The sequence below is a fragment of the Arvicola amphibius genome, chromosome 15 (assembly GCF_903992535.2).
Source record: "Arvicola amphibius chromosome 15, mArvAmp1.2, whole genome shotgun sequence".
Lineage (NCBI taxonomy): Eukaryota > Metazoa > Chordata > Mammalia > Rodentia > Cricetidae > Arvicola > Arvicola amphibius.
The window spans coordinates 15,096,332-15,116,797 of record NC_052061.1 but is presented as its reverse complement, the minus strand read 5'-3'; the positions used below and the strand labels follow the sequence as shown (position 1 = coordinate 15,116,797).

General features: G+C 50.6%; 1 protein-coding gene across 1 annotated transcript in view; it reads left to right on the top strand.

Annotated features, from left to right (window-relative positions):
* Cacna1a (calcium voltage-gated channel subunit alpha1 A) overlaps nt 1–20,466 on the top strand; it is a 270,463-nt gene that overhangs the window by 29,367 nt on the left and 220,630 nt on the right. The window contains 3 exon segments of the mRNA XM_038312389.1: nt 14,048–14,285; nt 14,287–14,314; nt 14,317–14,347. Of these exon segments, the coding sequence (XP_038168317.1) occupies nt 14,048–14,285; nt 14,287–14,314; nt 14,317–14,347 (297 nt within the window).

Below are 20,466 nucleotides of genomic sequence, written 5' to 3'. Positions count from 1 at the left end.
ATTTTCCATTTAAGAAATACATAAATGATGTTTAATTATGTGTGGCAGGGTGGGGGCTGTGTGCACATGCCACAGTGTGTGTGTGTGTGTGTGTGTGTGTGTGTGTGTGTGTGTGTAGGTCAGAGGTTAACTTGAGGCTTGAGTTAGTTCACATGGATCCTAGGGGTTGAACTCAGGTCATCAGGTCTGGCAGAAAGTGTCTTTATCTGGGGAGCCATCTCTCTGGCCTTAAAAAAAATCCCTTCTTTCTTATTCATTCATTCATTCATTCATTCATTCATTCATTTACAAGTGAGTTTTGAGTAGAAATATGACTTTTAAAATGATTTATCCCTCTTTCTTTTATGTGCACTGGCATTTGATCTGTGTGTATGTCTAGGTGAGGGTGTCAGATTCCCTGGAACTGGAGTCACAGACAGTTGTGAACTTCCATGTGGGTGCTGGGAATTGAACCCAGGTCTTCTGGAAGAGCAGCCAATGTGCTTAACCACTGAGCCATCTCTCCAACCCTGAAATGTGGCTTTTATGACTGAAAAACACATTAGGTCTGGAGAGAAGCTCAGTGGCTAGGAGTGCTTCCTGCTCTTACAGAGGATCTGAGTATCCAGGTCGGGCAAACTACCACAGCCTGTGATGCCAGCTTTGGGAGATCCAACGCGTGCACATGCTAAACACACACATAATTTAAAATAAATGTAAATCATTTTCTTTTTCTTTTCATAAATATTTTTGAGGTTATACTATAATTACATCATCTCTCCCATCTTTTTCCTCCCTTGAAATCTTCCTGCAAACCCCTCCTTGCTTTCTTTCAAATGCCTCTTTTTCTAATTGCTGTTGCATATGTGTGCGTCTCTATCTGTCTATCTGTCTGTCTGTCTATCTATCTTTCTATCTACATACATGTTCCTAATTATATCTAAACATATAATACAACCTGTGCAGTCTGTGTACTGTCTCTTATACGTATGTGTTTTCAGGGCTGGGCATTTGGTACTGGATAACAAGTTGCTGTTCTCTCCCGGGGAGACTGCTTGTCTGCTCTCAGCATCCCTAAGTTGCCTGTAGTCCTTTGTCTAGGGATAAGGCCTCATGAATTTCCCCTTCCACACTAACATAGCTTTGGGTGTTGCCCAAACAAATTTGTTTTTTAAAACCAACAACGCATTGTAAGCCAGACACGGTGGTGCATGCATTTAAACCCAGCACTGGGGAGATAGAGGCCGGTAGGTCTCTGTGAGTTCAAGGCTGGCCTGGTTGACACAATGAGTTTCAGGCCAATCAGGATTACATAGTGAGATCCTGCCTCACATACAAACAAACAAACCTAAGCCAAAACCAAACCGAAACAACAAAATTTACATTTTAAGTCTGGTTTACTTTGTTTGTGTGCGTGTGTGTGCATACGTATTGTCCTGGCTGGTTTTATGTCAAGTCGACACAAGCAAAAGTTTCTGAGGCGGGAACCTCAACTAAGAAAATGCTTCCATAAGATCAGGCATTTTCTTAAAACCCGCGGAACACCTGGCCAACAGCGGCTGTATGAAGCCCTTGCATGGCAATGGAAATGATGCTGTGGCCTGCAAGAAGACAAACCAACAACAGGCTACACCTTCCCTTCTATGAAAATTGTCCATCATTCCAACTGCCCACATCATCATCAGTTCCTTTCAATACTTGGCTGCAGCTTGAAGTATATAATTTTATTTGTCACTAAATTATATACTTTATTTCCCTAGGAGAGGCAGGGTGAAAAGCACTGGCTGCTCTTCCAAAGGACCTGGGTTCAGTTCCCAGCACCCACATGGTGGCTCACAACTGTGTTTAGCTCTAGTCCCGGGATTCCACTCCTTTCTGGCCTCTGCAGACACTGCACACTCATGATGAAAAGACATATGCACAAGATAAAATAAAACAAACATTTGAAAAACAATTTACCTATGAATTTGATCATCTTTGAAGCTGCTGGAAACCTTATTTTCAATGAATTTAATCTTCTGATCATGCAGTGGTGATATTTATTTGGAGTTAGAATGTAAATTATTTGAGTGTCTACTATTTCATAACAAATTATTCCAAATTTAACAGATTGACAGATCAGTCCTTTATTAGTACCAGTTTTTGCCAATCAGCTGTCAGGTGTGACTGAGTGTCTTTCCTGACGCTGTACTTGGGTGTTGGGGACCTGTGGTCTCATCTGGAGGCTTGACCATGGAGGATTTACTCCTAAGCTGTAGCATGCAGAATTTGAAGGCTCAGTCCTGCCTTGGCGCGCGTGTGTGTGTGTGTGTGTGTGTGTGTGTGTGTGTGTGTGGCAGACAGACAGAAAGATACACACACACACACACACACATACAATAAGGCTTCTGTGGCCTGTGCCCCATCTGCTCTCAAGGGAACACGATGGTGCACAGCTGTAACCACAGCATGAGAGACCAAGGCAGCAGTCCCGGGAGCTCATCGCCAGCCTGGGCCACACGGTGAAACTATGTCTCAGAATGGAAAAGCTGACCTATGGGCAAAGGCACTTACTTCCCACCGAGGCTGTCAATCTGAATTCCATCCCCAGGACCCATAGGGCAGCAGGAGAGAAGTGACTCTTGGAAACCCACACACATGCAAAAAATGTAATGTAAAAACAAATCAGTTGGTGACAGCAGGTGAGGACCACTGGTTGCCATGACAGAAGCCACCTCCACATTTGCAGAGGGGAGTTTATTCATTATTTGTTTTTTTAAAGATAGATCCTCATGAGCCCAGGTCGGCCTCAAATCCTCTATATAGCCAAGGATGCCCCTGCGGTCCTGATCCTCCTGCCCCCAGCTCCTGAGTACTGGAATCGAGGTGTGCACCACTACTGTGCTAGGCTGGGAACTAGCTCAAGGCTGCAGGAACACTAAGCAAGGGCTCCACCCACCGAGCCACACCCACATGCTTTGAGGGAAGAATTTGAAAGACATTTAGTTGAATAGTTTTTGTTGAAAGCAAATAGTTTCTAGTTTCCTCTTATAATCCAGATCAGGCCAGAACTACGCACAAACATTGTATTTATCAATGGTCTATTTACAAGAACTTTCTATTTTGTTTTTCTGGAGAAACAAGTTTCAGAGGGAATACAAAATGTTACTGGAGATGTCTTAGCCTAATATTCTAGGAGAGCTCCCTCAACAAAACATACCTACCCTTCCATGGGCCTCTTCAGCTGTGTGCATGATCCCAAACAGACAAACGAAAGGAAGACATATGGACAAAGAAACTTCCAGACACTGCTGTTGTGAGGTGGCTTGCTGGTTAAGATCATTGGCTGTTTTTGCAGAGGATCCAGGTTCGGTTCCCAGCACCCACATAGTGGCTCATAACAACCTGGAACTCCAGTTCCAGGGGACCCAACATGCTCTTCTGGTCTGTAGGGGAAACTGCTTTTCTGTGTGCATACCCCACATGCTGACAAATAAAAATAAATCTTGAAAATACATGAAATATTGTTAATTACTGTTAGGAATGCACAAAAGTATGAAGCAAGAAAATTCCGCAGAAAAGGGATACATTGAACTGCTAATCATACTGAAATAAAACTCAACGGGAATTAAAAGGTAAAGGGGAGAATGACCTCAAAGAGAGAGAAAAAGATAAGGCAATCAACCTGAAAAAAATAAATAGAAGGGCCAGTTTACTTATAACGGGAGTTTAGGAGGCTAGAGAGCACAGACAGGTAGAAATCCTCAAAGAAACGATTCAAGAACGGTTTTTCGGAACTGAAAGACCTCAATTCTGCATTGGAAAACCGTTCTAAGCATGCAAGGGCTGAAACAGAATGAACACCGTGACAGTAACTGTTTCAGAGCACGGTGGGGCTGAGTAAGGAACCAGGGACAGATTTACAGCCACACAGCCACACTATCTTTTAAGATTTATTCTCTCCTCTCCTCTCCTCTTCTCTCTCTCTCTCTCTCTCTCTCTCTCGATCTCTCTCTCTCTCTCCTCTCTCTCTTCTCTCTCTCTGTGTTTAGGTCTCTCTCCTCTTTTCTGTATGTGTGTGTGTAGGTGGGTGGGTGTGTGTTGGGTGGGTGGGTGCTTGCCCTTGGAGTCCAGAACAGGGTGTCAGATCCCCCTGGAGCTGGAGTTACAGGCAGTGTGAGCCTCCTGCTCTGAGAGCTGGAAACTGAACTTGGTCCTTCTGGAAAACAGCACAGGCTCCTTCATGTGGTGTCTCTCCAGCCTGTCACGCTATTCCTGCGGTATGAGGAGAGACTTGCAAGCACACACGTGTCTCCAGCTTCTTCTGGGGGCAGACGGCACTTTTCACAGCAGTCCGCATGTTGTTCTGTGTTTTCTCTTTTATAATTGCTGCTTTCCCAGAAGAGAGTGACAGCTACATTCTCATCCTTCGATGCGCTTTTCTGACTCACTGGACAGAACAAGCAGAACGGATTCTTCACCACTTAAAATCACAGCAGAGGCTTCAGCAGTGACTTCCTCCAGTGAGAGAGAAACTTCTGGCATTTTTATCCCATTTACTCTGAACCCACAGTGTGGAGACCCTAAACAGAGGGATCGCACAAGATAGAGGTTCTAAGAAATCCTATTGTTTGGACCTTTCCGGGCTCCTGAGACTGGGGGAAACCTTTGATGTGTCAGTTGCCCCTTCTACCACTTGGTAATATTGGCCATGGGGAGCACAACTCAGCAGACTCCCAGCATGAACCACGGGGCAGACCCTGTTCTGTGTTATGAAGTTTGATCTAGTTTGTGCAGCAACAAGTAACTAGGGGACCTCTCGCACATCCTTTCTCAGAAAACTACTGCCGAATGACTCCATCACAGTGAGGGAGTGAACTAGGAGAGAGGAAGCCAGGGTCCGAGAAGGAGCTAGGCAGAGCCTCTCACAGATGATGCCAGAGGGAATCTAGGTGCAGGCTGTGAGCCAGACAGGGTGCAAGGGAGATTTTCCTGTCAAATTAAAAGTTCCTGGCAGAGGAAGAAAAGTTTTAAATTAGGACAAAATTGTTAACTGCAAAGAAGAGCAAAAGAGAAGCAAAAGTGGTCATTGTTCCTTCCCTGAGACTGCGAAGCAGTTGGAGCCTGCTCAATGGCACCACCAGAGAGTCTTTTCCATCTGGATCTTTTTTATTTACTGTCTGGTTTTTTTGTGTGTGCGTGTACAAACTTGTGGGGGTCAGAGGTTGACATTAGGTGACTGCCTCTCTCGTGCGCCTCAAATTTTTGAAATTTTGTTACTTTGTGTGGCTGTTTTGCCTGCGTGTATGTCTGTGCACCTTGTGTGCACAGTGCCCAGGGAGGCCAGAAGAAGGTGTTAAGTCACCTGAAGCTATAATTACAAGCAGTCGTGAGCCACCTTGTGTGCTGGGAATGGGACCTAAGTCCTCTGACAGAGCAGCCAGGGCTCTTAGCAGAGGAGTCGTCTGCCCCTTCCTCCACCTCGTGTTTCAGTGGTCAGGCCCAGCTTTCTTCTGTGGGTGCTGGGGATCTGAACTGTGGTGTGGGCCAAGTCTGGACGGAGGCTGGCTTCTGGCATCAGCTCCTCTCCTCTGGAATGCTTCCTGGATATTCCTCACTGCGACATAAATGTTCACAGGGAAGCAACTTGCACTCCAACCCGCGTCTAAGCCTTTTGAAGGTCAGCGTTTGGTCCTATGTTCTATGCCACTTGACCTCGTATGTCACATTTTGTATAAGATCAGTTTAGGGGCTTGTGAAATGGCTCAGTCAATAGAGGTGCTTGCCACTAAGCCTGGTGACTTGCGTTCAATCCTTGGGACCAACATGGTGGAAGCAAAGACTCCTGAATGTTGACCTCCACATAGGCACTGTGACACTGTGCCCACCCACATTCTCCCTCCCCCCCCCTCACATACACACACACACACAAATCAATAAATGTAATAAAAAAGTTAAATACAATAAATGTTTACATGTACAATCAGTTTAAATACAATAATGATGTTGAAAAAATAATGTCTTAACAACTGGACAATTTAACATTGTTAAAAGAACGAAGTTCATTTACAACATGGTGATCATAAGAAGGACAGCAGGGCAACAAGACAAGGAGAAAGGGCTGTCATTCTGTGTGACAACACTCCACACAGCTGCTCACTCTGAGCCCCTGTGGGCTCTTGTGCTGGCTCCTCTTTCTTAGCCCTCATTTCTCCAGACGTGTAGTGCCTTCGTGCATACCACATGCTTGTTTCATTCTGTTTATTTATGTATTCAATCACCATTCTTAACTTGGGAGCCACCATCGGGGTCCATGCCTGCAAAACCACTGGGCACACAGCAGGCACCCAGGAGGACAATGAGGCTTGTGCACACAGAGTTTTCTCTTGCTAACTGTTTACACATCCTCCTTTCCTTAAAGTTCAGACTTCCAAAAAATTGTACAAATAGCACAAAGAATTTCTGCCTGCCCTTTGTCCAGTTTCCTCAAATGCCAGTCTTCCCCACTTAGACTCAGGATCCCTCTCCCTCTCTTTCTCCATCTTCTTGGGCCTCTGAGAGACCCAGTGGCCCTTTATTTAACCTTAGCAAACGCAACAGAGTTTTCCTGAAATAGACCCGTCTCTCTCATAAGCACAGAGAAAACGACCACACCCGGGAATTAGCACCAATCCATCATTATCCAATCTGCAGGGCACCAGCTGTGCTGTGTAATATCCTCTGTCCGCAGCAGAAGGTCCTGCCCTGTGGCTGAATATGCACATTATGTTTCCTTTCATTGGGACAGGTCACTCGGCCTTAAACTGCGCTCTTTACTGTGTCTCTCCTACAACACTGGTTCTGCAGCGCATCCCTGCGTCTGACCTTGATTGGAAGCAAATTGTTCAAATTGGGCATTCTTGGCAGAGGGATGCAGAGCGGTGGCCTCCTTCCTAAATCCCTGCTAACGTTGATCATTTGCTTGTCGGGTTGGGGCACAGCCCAGCAGTAGAGCCCCCTGCCGATAATCTCCCAGTGAGGGGCAGGGGTGTGGCTCAGTGGTGGATCCCCTGCCTAGAATCCCCAGTGAGGGGCAGGGGTGGGGCTCAGGTGGTAGAGACCCTGCTGAGAATCCCCCAGTGAGGGGCAGGGGTGTGGCTCAGTGGTGGATCCCCTGCCTGGAATCCCCCAGTGAGGGCAGGGGTGTTGCTCAGTGGTGGATCTCCTGCCTGGAATCCCACAGTGAGGGCAGGGGTGTGGCTCAATGGTGGATCCCCAGCCTGGAATCCCCCAGTGAGGGGGCAGGGTGGGGCTCAGTAGCGGATCCCCTACCTGGAACCCCCCAGTGAGGGTCAGGGGTTTGGCTCAGTGGCGGATCCCCTGCCTGGAATCCCCCAGTGAGGGGCAGGGGTAGGGATCAGTGGCGGAGCACTGAAGGCCTGTGTGGGGCATGGCCAAATCCAGCCCAGGTGGAGGCACATCTGTAGACGCAGCTCTGACAATGTGCGTGTGTCGTGTTATTTCTTGGTTTCCTGTCCATGCTTTTTAGACATTCCTGATAGTTCTTGCACATTTTCTTGGTGGTTGCCAAAGTGCCTATTTTCTTTGATCAAACAAAACTCACGATGCTGTATGGCACCCAGCCCCAAGATGGTTTCAAACTGTCTTTCCTAGTGAGAAGAAGCCAGGCCCCTTGGAGAGACAGCTTGTTCTAGGGCTGGGTGGTGAAGAAAATGTTGGAGAGACTTGTTTTGCCTGGAACTAAGGAAGTGGTTAGAAAGGGGTGGGGGGATAAAAAAGGAAATGGGGCAATGGCTCATATCTAAGAGGCCGAGGCAGGAGGATTGCTGAAAGTTCAAGGCAACCCCAGACTACATTGAATTCACTGTATAGACCAGACTGACTTCTAGCTCACACAGATCTTCCTTCTGCCTCCAAAGGCTGGGATTAAAGGTGTGTGCCTCCACACCCAGCTAGCTTTATCACATTTACCTCCAAAGACCCCGAGGCATAATACTGGCGGGTACCCAGCCAGAATGGCAGAGACCAAATGCCTTTGGCCTGACCCCTTCTTGCAGCACAACATGGCTGGCTTTGCTGGTTAATTGTGTTAGTAAGCAGGGGAATGCAATCTGGGCATATCTCATGGGAGCATTCAATTCCAGGGCTCTGTTTCAGTCACACAAGAGCCACAAACTGCCACCACCTGACGAACAGACCCCAGATGATGAACCAACGGTTGGGGCCTCTGGCCACCTGCTATTAAACTTGTCCAGCTAGGGGAAACTGACAGTCCAAGTCTTTCTCCCTGTTCAGCAGTGGTCACTGGTATTGTCAAAGGCCCAGAAGTGACCTACAGTAGCCACTTGAGATTCTATGAGAAATTCATTCCTTTAGCTTAAAGAATGTTTTTTTTTTCTATGCAAAACCAGTATCTGGTGATAACGCACCCAGAGCCCATCACTTTTTTTTTGAGACAGGATTTCACTGGAGCCCTGGCTGTCCTGGAACTCACTCTGTAGACCAGGCTGGCCTTGAACTCACAGAGATTCGCCTGTCTCTGCCTCCTAGTGCTGGGATTAAAGATGTGTGCACCACATCTGGCCCTTGATGAATGTTTTTAACACAAGGCTGGGATGCGACTAAGCTGGCAGAACACTTTCTCTGTATGTATGGGACTCTGGGTCCCACCCCAAGAGCTGGGCTTGGTAGCACACACTCGTAATCTTGGCACTCAGGAGGTAGAGGCAGGAGGATCAGAAACGTAAGGTCATCCTTGACACAGTGAGTTTAAGGCCAGCTTAGGCTACGTGAGGCCCTGTCTCAGTAAACAAACCAACAAACAATAAGTAAATAAATAAGCCAAGTGTGTTTACCTCATGGCCATAACTCCCACAGTGGAGGACTGAGGCAGGACAGTTAAAGACAGTCTGGGCTACACAAGATCTCGACTGAAATAAAAAAGAGCATTTTTATTTATTTTTAACTTCTTAAATAATGTGCATGTACGACGCATGTGCATAGGTATGTGTGTGTGTGTGTGTGTGACGTGGTACACACATGGAAGCCAGGGAAAAATTTGTGGAGCGGCTTCTTTCTTTCCATCTTTATGTGGCAGACTTCAGGGATCTGACTCAAGCAATCATATCAGGTTTACAGAGAAGTGCCATTACCTACAGAGCCATGTCACTAGCCCCCCAAATTTGCAAAATAAACACATTTGTACAATTGTCATCCATAGAAAGATGCCTCTTAAAGATCCCTTCAGGTTGGTCACTCCTTTACCATCAATGTGGTGGACCACTTCAACCTCACAAATGACAAAGCTCTGATTTGAACTTTATAGAGTAGGAAATTATACATGGGGGCTGGAGAGGTGGCTCAGCAGTTTCTAGAGCACTGGCTGCTCTTCCAGAAAACCTGAGTTCAAGTCCCAGCACCCACATGGTAGCTTAAAACTGTCTGTAACTCCAGCTCCAGGCTTCTGGCACCCTCACACAGACACACATGCAGGCAAACACCAATGGGCATAAAACAAAATAAATTGTCCATATATGATCTACATATTATCCATGACTGGAAGGATAAGATGGCTTAACGGGGGGGCGGTGTTTGCTGTTGAGCCCGAACAACTCGAGTCTGTTTTCTTCTGACTGCCACACATGCATTCAACAGGTGCATGTCCCCACACAGACAGTATCCTGGGCATGTCCGTGGACACGTGTCCTCTTCTTCTTAGACACACAGAGAATGGCTCAGCAGGGAAAAGGCGCTTGCTGTGAGAGCCGGATGACCCAGTTCTATCCCTGGCACCCATGGAAAGGTGGAGGAGAGAACCAATGTCACGAATTCTCCTCTGACCCCCCCACGTGTGAGCTGTGCCGTTCGTGCCCACACATTCTAACAATAACAGTAATGATAAGAGACACAGACCCCGAGTGTCCCACTGCTCACGGTCTGCTCGGATGTTTAGCACTGGTAGACATATTCCATTTTTCTGAAATGCGAATCGGATGGTCCTCTGTGCAGCATGGTGTCTAGGGTTTGAGACTCATGGCAGTGGCTTAGGTGAGGTTTTCAGTCTTCCTCAGCCTCAGTGTTTACAAGCGAATGGGGCTGCTGGACTGGGGAGCTGGCTCTGCTGGTGACTTTCCTGGCCTTTCAAGCATGAGGACCTGAGTTGATTCCCCAAAACCTAGGGAAGGAAGGAAGTAGGGAGTGGTGCCACATCCCCTGGGCTGGGGAGGCGGGGCTGGGAGACTCCCTCGCGCTTCACCCACCAGGTCAATTTAGTCTGTTTGGCAAGTTGCTGACTAGTGAGACCCTGAATGCAAAAAACATGGAGAATAGTCAAGAAAAACACCTGATAGCAACCTCTGTTCCCCGCCCCCCCCCCATTCATCAATCAGTCAGTCAATTCATTAATTAAAAGGATGGGTGTCCACCTGAAGAGCAATACCAAGGTTTGTCCTCTGGCCTCCATGTGCGTTTGCACACATGCACGAGTGTCTATGTGCACATGCACCACACAACGCACACTCACAAGTGGAGGCTCTCTGGATGTTTTACTCTAGATTCCATCCTCCAGGTCCACTCTGGCCTGAGCAGCTCCAGGTTTTCAGAGATCCCTGCAGGTGGAGATGGATCGCCACAGCTTCTGGGCAAGGCCGCTTGTGGTGCAAACTCATCCCACACTTACCACGGCCGCTCCGTGAATCTGCCCTCAAGCTAGATGCCATTGACCTTAAGATCGTGCGACATAAGAACACCATTGGATTGTAACAGCGTCACTGCTTGAAGAGAGCCCTGACCCCTTCTCACGGCTCTGCCAGTGTGTTTAATCACGTCTGCCTATGCTGTAATCAAATTCTTTTTTTTTTTTTTTTTTTTTTGCTTTTTTTCAAGGACAGGGTTTCTCTGTAACTTTGGAGCCTGTCCTGGAACTAGCTCTTGTAAACCAGGCTGGCCTCATACTCACAGAGATCCTCCTGTCTCTGCCTCCCGAGTGCTGGGATTAAAGGCGTGCGCCACCCCCACCTGGCTTGTATCAGATTCTTTGCTGTGCTTTGCTAATGCACTGTTTTTTTTGAGGCAGGATTTGACACTGTCTCCCAGATTAGCCTAGAACTCACCCTGTAGCCAGACTGTCAGCCATTGAATTTACAGCAATCCTCCTGCCTCTGTCTTCTTGAATTCTTGAGTGACACGTGTGTGCCACCACACCTGGCTTGTTTTTGACAATTTTTTTTAAAAAATAAATCTTAAAAGTGCCCCTCCAAAGTCACAGATAAGAATTTATATACAGACATTTTATTTGTTCTAGAATATCCCAAATGAACTAATGTCCACGTGGGCCAAGGCAGGCTTTAAACTAGCAGAAGACTTGCCTCTTCGGCCCTCTCTCTCTGCCCTTTTCAGTCTACACACACTTAGCAAAGTTCATGATAAATCCCATCCTCCTGCCTCAGCCTCAGTGCTAGGATGATAAGCCTGCACCTATCAAACATTGCCCCTTTATAATTAAAAATGGTATTTTTAGTTGTGTGGGGTGTACATTTGCGGAGGTGTCAGAGTATAACCTGGGGGAGCTGGTTTTCTCCTTCCTCCATGTGAGTCCTGGGAATTCCAATTCATGTCCTCAGGCTTGGCGGAAGCAATCTTTCTCTTCCCTGAAATGAGCTCCTCCTTTTAGAACTTTTTAAATTTCATTTCATGGGCATGGGTGTTTTGCCTGAATGTGTGTGCATGTACCATGTGCCTTCCTGGTACAATTGGATCCCCGGAACTGGAGTTACAGCTGTGGGTGCTAGAAATCGAACCAGGTCCTCCGGAAGAGCAGCCCTGTGCTCTACCTGCCGATCCACCTCTCTAACTTCCCAAACCACTCCTTGGTACATCTGCTTTAGAAGAGTTTCATATCTTGGAAACCTGAAGATACGTAGCCTCACTCCACAAGCAGGCATGCTCACATGCAGATGGTGTCCCAGGCAATGCTGTTGCTGTGACCCCAACTCGAAAGAACCCATATGCCCATAGAGAAGAAGTGGACAAGCTGTGGACTGATCTCTCCACAGAGTAGCATGCAGCAAAGGAAACTTATCACCCACAGCTACGGATGACAGCAGGTGAGTCTGAAAGACGAAATGATAACCCCAAGGAAACCAGGTCCTGCAGAATGATGCTTATTATTGGGTCGAAGGGAGCCCAAATGCAGCTTCTGCTGAGGAAGGCGTGCTAAAGTCGTAAAGCTAAAAGAACGGTCAGGCAGTGGTTCTAATGGAGCCAGCCCCCGTGTAGGCCTGTGGTCCGGTTTCTGGGGCGCTGACACCCACAAAGGTAGCAATTCTCAGCTCGTTCATTTGTATTTAATTGTATGTTTCTCTGTGTTTATGGAATTTCCAAATGGGGGGGAAGGAGGGCAGGTGGGGGTGATCCAGCGCCTGGTAGAGATGGGGCCCTGCCAACGACAGGCCAGCCACCCTGCCTAGCATGCTAGGGCTCAGTTAGCGGTCTTGCTCCTAGGAGCTCACAGGTGCTCCTGCCAGGGTCTCCAGGGTGGACCTAAACATTTAGCTTGGAAGGCCCCCTGCGAACTGCACCCTCCCAGAAGTGCTCTGACCTTCCAGCTCGCAAAAATTGTCTTTTGCTTCAAACAGACCCTCATTTGCCTCAGCGACGGCCACCCACACTAGTCCCTACACCAAGCCCTCCGTTCTTTAAGTTTCTTCCTTCCAACTGGGCCCGCCTGGTATCTAGGCAGCAACACGGACCTGGGGTGGCAGGCAAGGTCCTCTGTGCGGGAGGATCCTGTCCCGACTTCCCCCCCTGTGCCCAGTCCGCGCCTGCTCCCGCGCCGGTGATTGGTTGCGCGCATAGCCGGGTGGGTTCTTGCTCCAGGGCGCTGGGCCCAGGTCTAGCCCCGGATTCTAGCTGGGCAGCTCTCCCCTCGCACACTCTACTTTCAGCGGAACTGGGGGAGGGGGAGGGGGAGAAGGAGAGAGGCGCTCGGGGGTGGGGATGCTGCCAGGCTCTGCCGCAGCCCGAGCCGCTGCCGAGCGGCGCACACCGCCCTCCCTCGCTCGTTCGCTCTCTCTCTCGCCTCCTTTCCCCCCCCTCCCCGTGGGGAATTTTCAAGACTGCGCTGCTGCAATTTCCCCCCGGCCGAGCCTGTGCCGCGCCTGGCTGCGCGCACACACGCTTCCGCGCGCAGAGGAGCCGGCGGCTGCTGAATCAGGAGGAAAACAGATCGGCTTTTTTCAAAGCCGGGGACCAGCGGCTCCCTGACGCCTCCGAGCCCCCGCCGCGCCCCTGCGCCCCGCTCCTCCGCCCCCCGCTCTCCAACCGGGTTGGATTTGGGGGAGGGGCTGCAGCGTTTTCAGGAATTTTCTATTCTTTCCAGGTCTAGGAAAGTCAGCAAAACAGACGGACAGATCCTTCTCTGCCACCCTTCTCCCGTAGCAAAGACCCTGGTTTTGGCTTTTTGTTAATTTTCTTCTTTTTCAAATGGGCCGAGCCCACGCCTTTAGCAACGATGCCAAGCTGACCCGGACCCTCCGAGGAATCTGAAGCTTCTCGCCGCGTCCCGGGGAGGGGGGACGTCCTTCGCTTAGACTTCGCGTTTTAAAGGGGGTGTGCATTGGAGCGTTGCTTTAAAAAAATCTTTTTACACTATATATTTTTTAACTGATTTTTTTTAACTGAAAAAATTTTTCCTCTCCGGAGTGGGTGGCCGGGGATCGCCCTGGATCGCGTCCCCGGTTATTTTTGCCCGCGCCCCTCCCCCGCGCCCCGCCCCCGCGCCCTCCCCCGCACCACCCTCCTCCCGCCCGGGGTCACCCGCCTCTGCCGGCATGTCCCGAGCCGCGCTCCCCGGCTCGGCCGGGCCGTCCCGCTCGTGAGCCCCCCGAGCCGAGGGCCGGGCGCCGCCGCCCGATGGGCTGGGCCGTGGAGCGTCTCCGCAGTCGCAGGTGCAGCCGCCGTCCCCACAGCCCGGCCAGCCTGAGAAGCGGCGGCGGCGGTGGTGGTGGTGGTGGCGGTGGCCGTGGCTTCCGCAGCGCTCGCCGCAGCAACAGCAGCCGCCGCGTAACCGAGGCCCCTTTGCTCTTTGCAGAATGGCCCGCTTTGGAGACGAGATGCCGGGCCGCTACGGCGCAGGCGGAGGAGGCTCAGGGCCGGCCGCCGGGGTGGTCGTGGGCGCCGCGGGCGGCCGAGGAGCCGGGGGCAGCCGGCAGGGCGGGCAGCCCGGAGCGCAGAGGATGTACAAGCAGTCGATGGCGCAGAGAGCGCGGACCATGGCCCTCTACAACCCAATCCCCGTCCGCCAGAACTGCCTCACGGTCAACCGCTCCCCTGTTCCTCTTCAGTGAAGACAACGTGGTGAGAAATACGCCAAAAGAATCACGGAATGGCCATATTCCTTTGCCCAGCCCGGGCGGCTGCGCCTCCCCTCCTCCTCTCACCTCCACCTCTCCTCTTCTCTTTCTCCACCTCTTCCTCCTCTTCCTCCCTCCCACCCTCTGCGGGGCTGAGAGAGAGACCTGGGGGATGTGGGAGCTGGGGGTCTCCTCGGCGGCTAGGGGCTGGAGATAAGGGCCCCAGAGCTGTGGGTAGCAGCCTCCCGGCCTGCTGGGATGCAGCTGCAGAGCGAGCCTGCGAGTACCTAGGAGGCTCGGGACTCGGGGGAGTGAGTGGTTCCTTGCAAAGACCGAAGGTCTGGATCTTGGGTCGCGCAGGGACACTGATGGGGGCTCTTCAGATGGGGTCTGATTTCTTCCGTTGGAGCCCTAGTTGGGCCAGTGCCTGGACGCTTTAGGGCCCACACGTGGGCCCTCCTCAAATCCTATAGAAAAGGTCCTCGGCCTCTCAATCCTGGTGTTTTACCCAAGGTGGGAGCCTCAGGCCTAGGGCATGGGACACCATGTGGCTTGGTTGTAGAGTCATCCCAGCCTCAGTGGCTCTGGGTGAGCCGCCAGCTGCATCTGGGGACTGTCCTGTTTCGTGGTTTGGGGAACTGTTCCTCTGTCTCCGTGTATGCAAGTCCTGTTCCTCCCGTCACAGGTCAGAGCCCCTTCAGCGTTATCTTTTGGGGTCTAAAGAAACCTAGTCCTATCCACCCGGTGGGGCCCATGGCCTGGGAAGACCTGAGGTGGGTTGTTCCAGGATGAGAGAAGGCAGAAGGAAGGAGAGGAAGTAGCCCCTTTGAAGGGCTGCTTGTGGGCTTGGTTGGTTGGTTGTGGGCTTCTCACACCCTGGGGAACCGGGAGGGAACAACACCAGGAGGATCAGTCTCCATATAGGCATCTTGGGCAGATAGTCCTCCCCCCCCCCCCCAACGAAAGACCAGAGGAAAAAGGGAAAGAGCGCTTTTTCCTCTACTGAGGAGTGATTTCACACACACGGTGCCCCGAATTTCTTTAAGTCCTCCTTTGCTGCCCGTAAACCTCAGCACCTGGGAAGATGCAGGCAGGCGCGGGTGGGTAGAGTCGAGGTTTCTCTGTCATCTAAGCATGACCCAGATTCCCGGTGTGGGGGGGGACACACCCTGCTCCCCAGGCTGGCTGGCCACCCCGCCATGCCCAAATGTACTTCTTTTCAGGCTCCAATTCCTTGAGGGCCAAAATTCCACGGGCTGAGCAGATCCCATGAGTTTGCAAGGGGTCCCTAGCTCTTGAGGAATGGGTGGGGCCAGTCTGTCTCAGCCAGGACTGGGCCCTTTGGGCTCTTGGAGTCCCTGCTCAAAGAGCACGGATGGGCACGTTCTCTTCTAGGGGCTCCAGATGGTCGGTTCCTGGGGCTGTGAAATTACACCGGGAGAGCATGAGGTTTTGGAGCAAGTGGCTCATGTGGAGGCTGGTGAAAATTAAGATCTGTGTAGTGGAAGGCTTCTTTTTGAGGGGTGTCTCCCTAACCATAGTGTTGTTGGTGCTTTGCCAGAATTTTGCCCCCTGAACTCCTCCTTGCCAAGGTTGGTCAGTGTGTCCTCCCAAACACTTCCAGCCCAGTAAAATGCTTAGAGGACATGTGACTTTAGTACCCATACTGGAATCAGTAGCTGGGGCTTGGAGGATGCCAGAGGATGAGAACAAGCCTTCGGACCGTTCTAGGGACTGTCCGAGGAGTGACCACTGTACTGTTAAATGACTTTCCCACTTCTGAAGCCTTCCAAGAGGAAGCAGAGGAGTTGGGGAGCCCTTCTGCTGTCCTCAGCTCACCCCGTCCATCCTGGATGCTGAAGCTCTGAGAGCTATCATAGCTGAGCTGAGCCTCGGGCACTCCGAGAGCACCCCAGCCTTGTCTGTTGGCTAGCCCAGGCCTCACTCTCTCTGGGGATCTTCGGGATGAGTGTGTGCAGTTTCCCGCCCTCTCTGCAGCGCTTCTGTTACCTTTCTGGTCTGAAGAATTATACAGCCCCACTCCGGAAGGGGGCGCTTGCCACCCCAGGCCTAGTCAGTCTCCAAGCCAGGTCATCATGCATGGAGCTGCTTCCGGGAGGGGTGGGAGGGAGGGACGGAGGACCCGAGGCTGTTCCATCAAGAAATTCAGGCCAGTGGGAGGAGATAAAATAGATTTGCCTGGGAGTCAAGACACTGCACAAACACTGACTTTAAAAAAAATCCAAATACTATTGGTATTGAAAAAATAAACAATTAAGCAATTTCTCTAAACTTAAAAAAATGTTTCAGGGGTGCAGGGTCTCAGGTAGTTCAGGATGGCCTCAAACTCACTATGTGGTTGAGTAGTTACGTGAGCCACCACACCCTGTTTTATGCTGTGGTGGGGATGGAACCATGGGCCGCACACATGCTAGGCAAGCACTTTAGCAGTTGAAATACATCCAGAACTTTTTGGAATAAAATCTAAGATGCATACAGGCAAGCACAAGGTTGGGACTGGCATCCTTGCTGGCTGCTCAGCCTCCAGGCCAAAGGACCTCTCTCCTTCCTTTTCTGGCCACACCCCAGCAAGATCAGCTGACCTACCTGGCTTCTAACCTCCTTGTGAGCCTCATGCAAAGGAGACTGGAGCAGCAGTGTGCTTTTGTGCCTGGCTTCTCTGTGTCTTAGAGATGTTTTGGCATCTAGAATGTCACTGCCTGGTGGCCTCACGGATGTTGATCCTAGAGCCCTTAGGGGTGTTCTCTGCTATGGAATTTCCCCCTCTGAGCTCGTCTTCAAGTGGACCAGCCCATGACTTTTTGATGTGTGGAGCCTGTTTTAGAAATCTTTTTACTGGGGGTCTTGGGGCAATATGAAAAGTGTCTTTGCTGTCTGTGGAGGGGAAGGTTTGCAGGACTGCGGAGTTGACTGCCACGGGAGACTTCCTTCCTCCTGCCAGGTCCAGTGTGGCTAACTGCTCGAGGGTGGAGCCTTGCTTTCTCTCCACTCTAGGACAGTTTGCCACCTCAGTCCCATCCTTCTGTCTCCCAGCAGCTCAGGCTGGAGGCCAATCACGAGAAGTAAAAGTTGTCTTTGCATCTGGGCCAGAAACTCGGAAGACGATCTGTAATCTGCCCTGTTTGCTCAGCAAGCTGCCCTAAGTACACACACCTTCACCCTCGGTCCCACTCACTGTAGGTCTGACTGGAACTGAGAGAAGAGGGGCCTCATGGCCTCCGCAGAATTAGGATCTGTTGACTCCATAAGGGGCATCTTAGCCTTCCTAGAGCATCCCCTCATGGTGCCACCTGTTCCACCAAATGTCAGTGTCATCTTCCTGGTCCCCTTATGCTCATGCCTCCTCTGCACTGGCTGTGAAATTCTGACTCTGCTAGTGCTGGGCCTGGCCTGTGTGCGGGTGCATCTCTGCCCTCATCATAGAAACTCAGAGACCCTGGAGTCACCAGAGATGTAACGGCACATATTCAGACACTTGGCTGACCTGAAACATTCTGGACAGTTCTGTTGAGATGGAGGGATGTCCTGAGTCATAGAGTTTCTCTATCTGCTACATCTACTTGTCAGGAGTTCCCAGAGGAACACCCTGGGAAGTAGTAATTAACCTGGCCTTGCCACTGGGAACCTCCACAAAGGTGTGATCCCTCATCCACAGTCTCCAAATCCAAAATCTCAGAACCTCAAGAAAGATCTGCCCATCTGGAGGCAAAGACAAACAGGCTCGGAAGTTTATAATGGCCTTTTGAGGGGCTCATGCATGCTAAGCATGTGCTCTGTCAGTGACCTGAAGCCCCAGCTCCTGTGCAGCCCACTTGGCAAGAGTCAGGATAGGTTTTGAAGAAGAAAAAGCAGGGTGTTTAGTGATCTCCCCACCCCACCAGGAATACTGCAGGGACGGCAGCGGGGCGCAGGGGACTCCTGACTTAGCTATGGTGTTCAGCGTACAATTCGCTGTCTTAGCCAGAGAATGGAGAAGGGGCACGAAGGCGATAGGTACCATATTCGGAACTGTGGTCTACCCTGGGCTCGCAGCGCATGGTCTGTTGACAGCTTGTGATACCAGGCAGCTGAACAAACAGTACTGCCAGGTGGTACAGTGATAGCAAGGGTGACAGCTGATATGTGGACATACTGAGGGGCAGCAGAACTTATCGGGTGATGTCAGTTTATGGTGTCAGTGTTTCTTTGGATGTGGTTCCACCATAAGCCAAGGAGTATCTGTTTGGTAGTGGTGTGGGTCTCGTGCTCACAGAGTTCATCTCATTGAGATGATAGTTCTTGTCTGGCCCTGGGATGTGGGTCAGGATTCTGCTTTTCCATTCTGGGGCACTCCGCTGCCAGAGAAGTCTTACTATATAGCTTATGTTGATCTTAAACTCATGGTCCTGATGTCTCAGCCTTCAGAGCGCTAGGATTGTTTCCAGTGTGCTTCTGGGGAACTCCTAGCTGCCAGCTCGGGGCTTGGGGTCTCCAGATCATCCTGACACACCCTGTTGCCCTTTTCCTTCTACGTGGAAAACAGATTTGAGGAGGTGTGGTCTCTTTGTAGCAGGCTTTGTCTTCCGTGTGTACTGCTAGATGAGTTTTGACAGGTGTGTGGGGCTGTGGAGCCAGCGCCCTACTTGACATAGGGAACAGCTCCATCTCCCCAAAATATTCCCTGTTCCTCTTCTGAGTCAGCACCTCATGTCTCCCGTCTCTTGTGACCTGTGACCTCATCTCCATGCTGTAGTTTTTTTCCTTTTCTAGAAGGTTCTAGAAATAGAATCTTGCAGTAGCTTTTTTTTTTTTCCTTCAGTGCTATGGATGAAACCCAGGGTCTCCTGCATGGTAGCAAGAGCTCCACCACTGAGCTACAGTCCTAGCTCTTGATTATTTGAGACCAAGTCTCTTGATTTGCCTGCGTTCTTGATCCGCTGCATCCCATGGTTGGGAAGCAGGCAGCAACACCTCAACTTCAGAGGTGAGCTTCATGTAGGTCTGTAGTAGCTCGAGTGTCATTAGCCTATCCCACTCCCCAGCCACAGAATCCCCATCTCATTAGACAGCCCTGGCTGTCCTGAAAGTCACTATGTACAGCAGGCTGGCCTCAAACTCACAGAGATCTGCCTGCCTCTGTCTCCTGAGTGCTGGGATTAAAGCACCTCAGTATTGTCTCTTTGGATTGCTAAGCAGTACTCAGTGGATGGGCTACAGTTTGTCCCATGTCCCAGCTGAAGGACATTGGAGTGTCTTCAGGGTGGGCAATTATGAACAGAGCAGCTGTCAATGCTGGTGTCTGGGTTTTATTGGGAGTGCTGGGGAGCTATATTTCATTTCCCTTTGGTAAATACACAGGGGTGGGATGAGTAGGTTTCCTGGTAGGAACGGGCTTAACTTTGCCAAAGGTGAGTTGGCCAAACTGCCCTCCACAGTGCCATAGGGGACTGTTCACTGTCTTCACTTGAACCTCAGGTCCTGAGCTCCAAGTCATGGGGAGCCTCAGGGTGAAAGGTCAAACACTGAGCATCATGGGAAAAAGTGGTGAAAGTGGCTGTGTTAAAGGCTGTATGTGGGCGTGGTTACAGATCTCTGTGCTCACACTAGAAAGGGTCCAAGCCAGACTGGGTGGAGTCTGTCTTCTTCGTTACAGTGGGGCTGTGCTGATGTCACCTGATGTGTTTGTTGAGTGACTGCAAGAAGAATCAGTCTCACTTGCAAGCTGTCCAGTACCCTATATGATTCCCCTTAAGCTGACATTTCCAAGTTTGGGGGTTTCAGGGCAGAGTGCCTGGAGGCTGTGAACGAGGCTGGTAAGTCAGGGAAGGTCTCTCGAGTGGTGTTTGGAGTTGAAAGCGGGGCCTGTGGAACTGGAAAGCTGTCTTCAGAGCCTTGGAGGCTAACTGCAGGTGCTTGGGGTGTGCACCCTCATTTCCTGCTTCCCGCGGAATTGAATGTGCATGTGCTTGCTCTGTGATGAAGCCCAGCTAGGAGGGTTTACTTGGCCCGCTCTCATACAGCCTGTGCATCTCCAAGAGTCAGCTCTGAGGAAGGGGCCATGTGTTCTGCAGAGAACAGTGGGGAGAAGAAACTCTTCAGGGATTGGAGATGTGGCTCAGCTGGCAGAGTGCTTGCCCAACATGCACAAGGCCCTGGG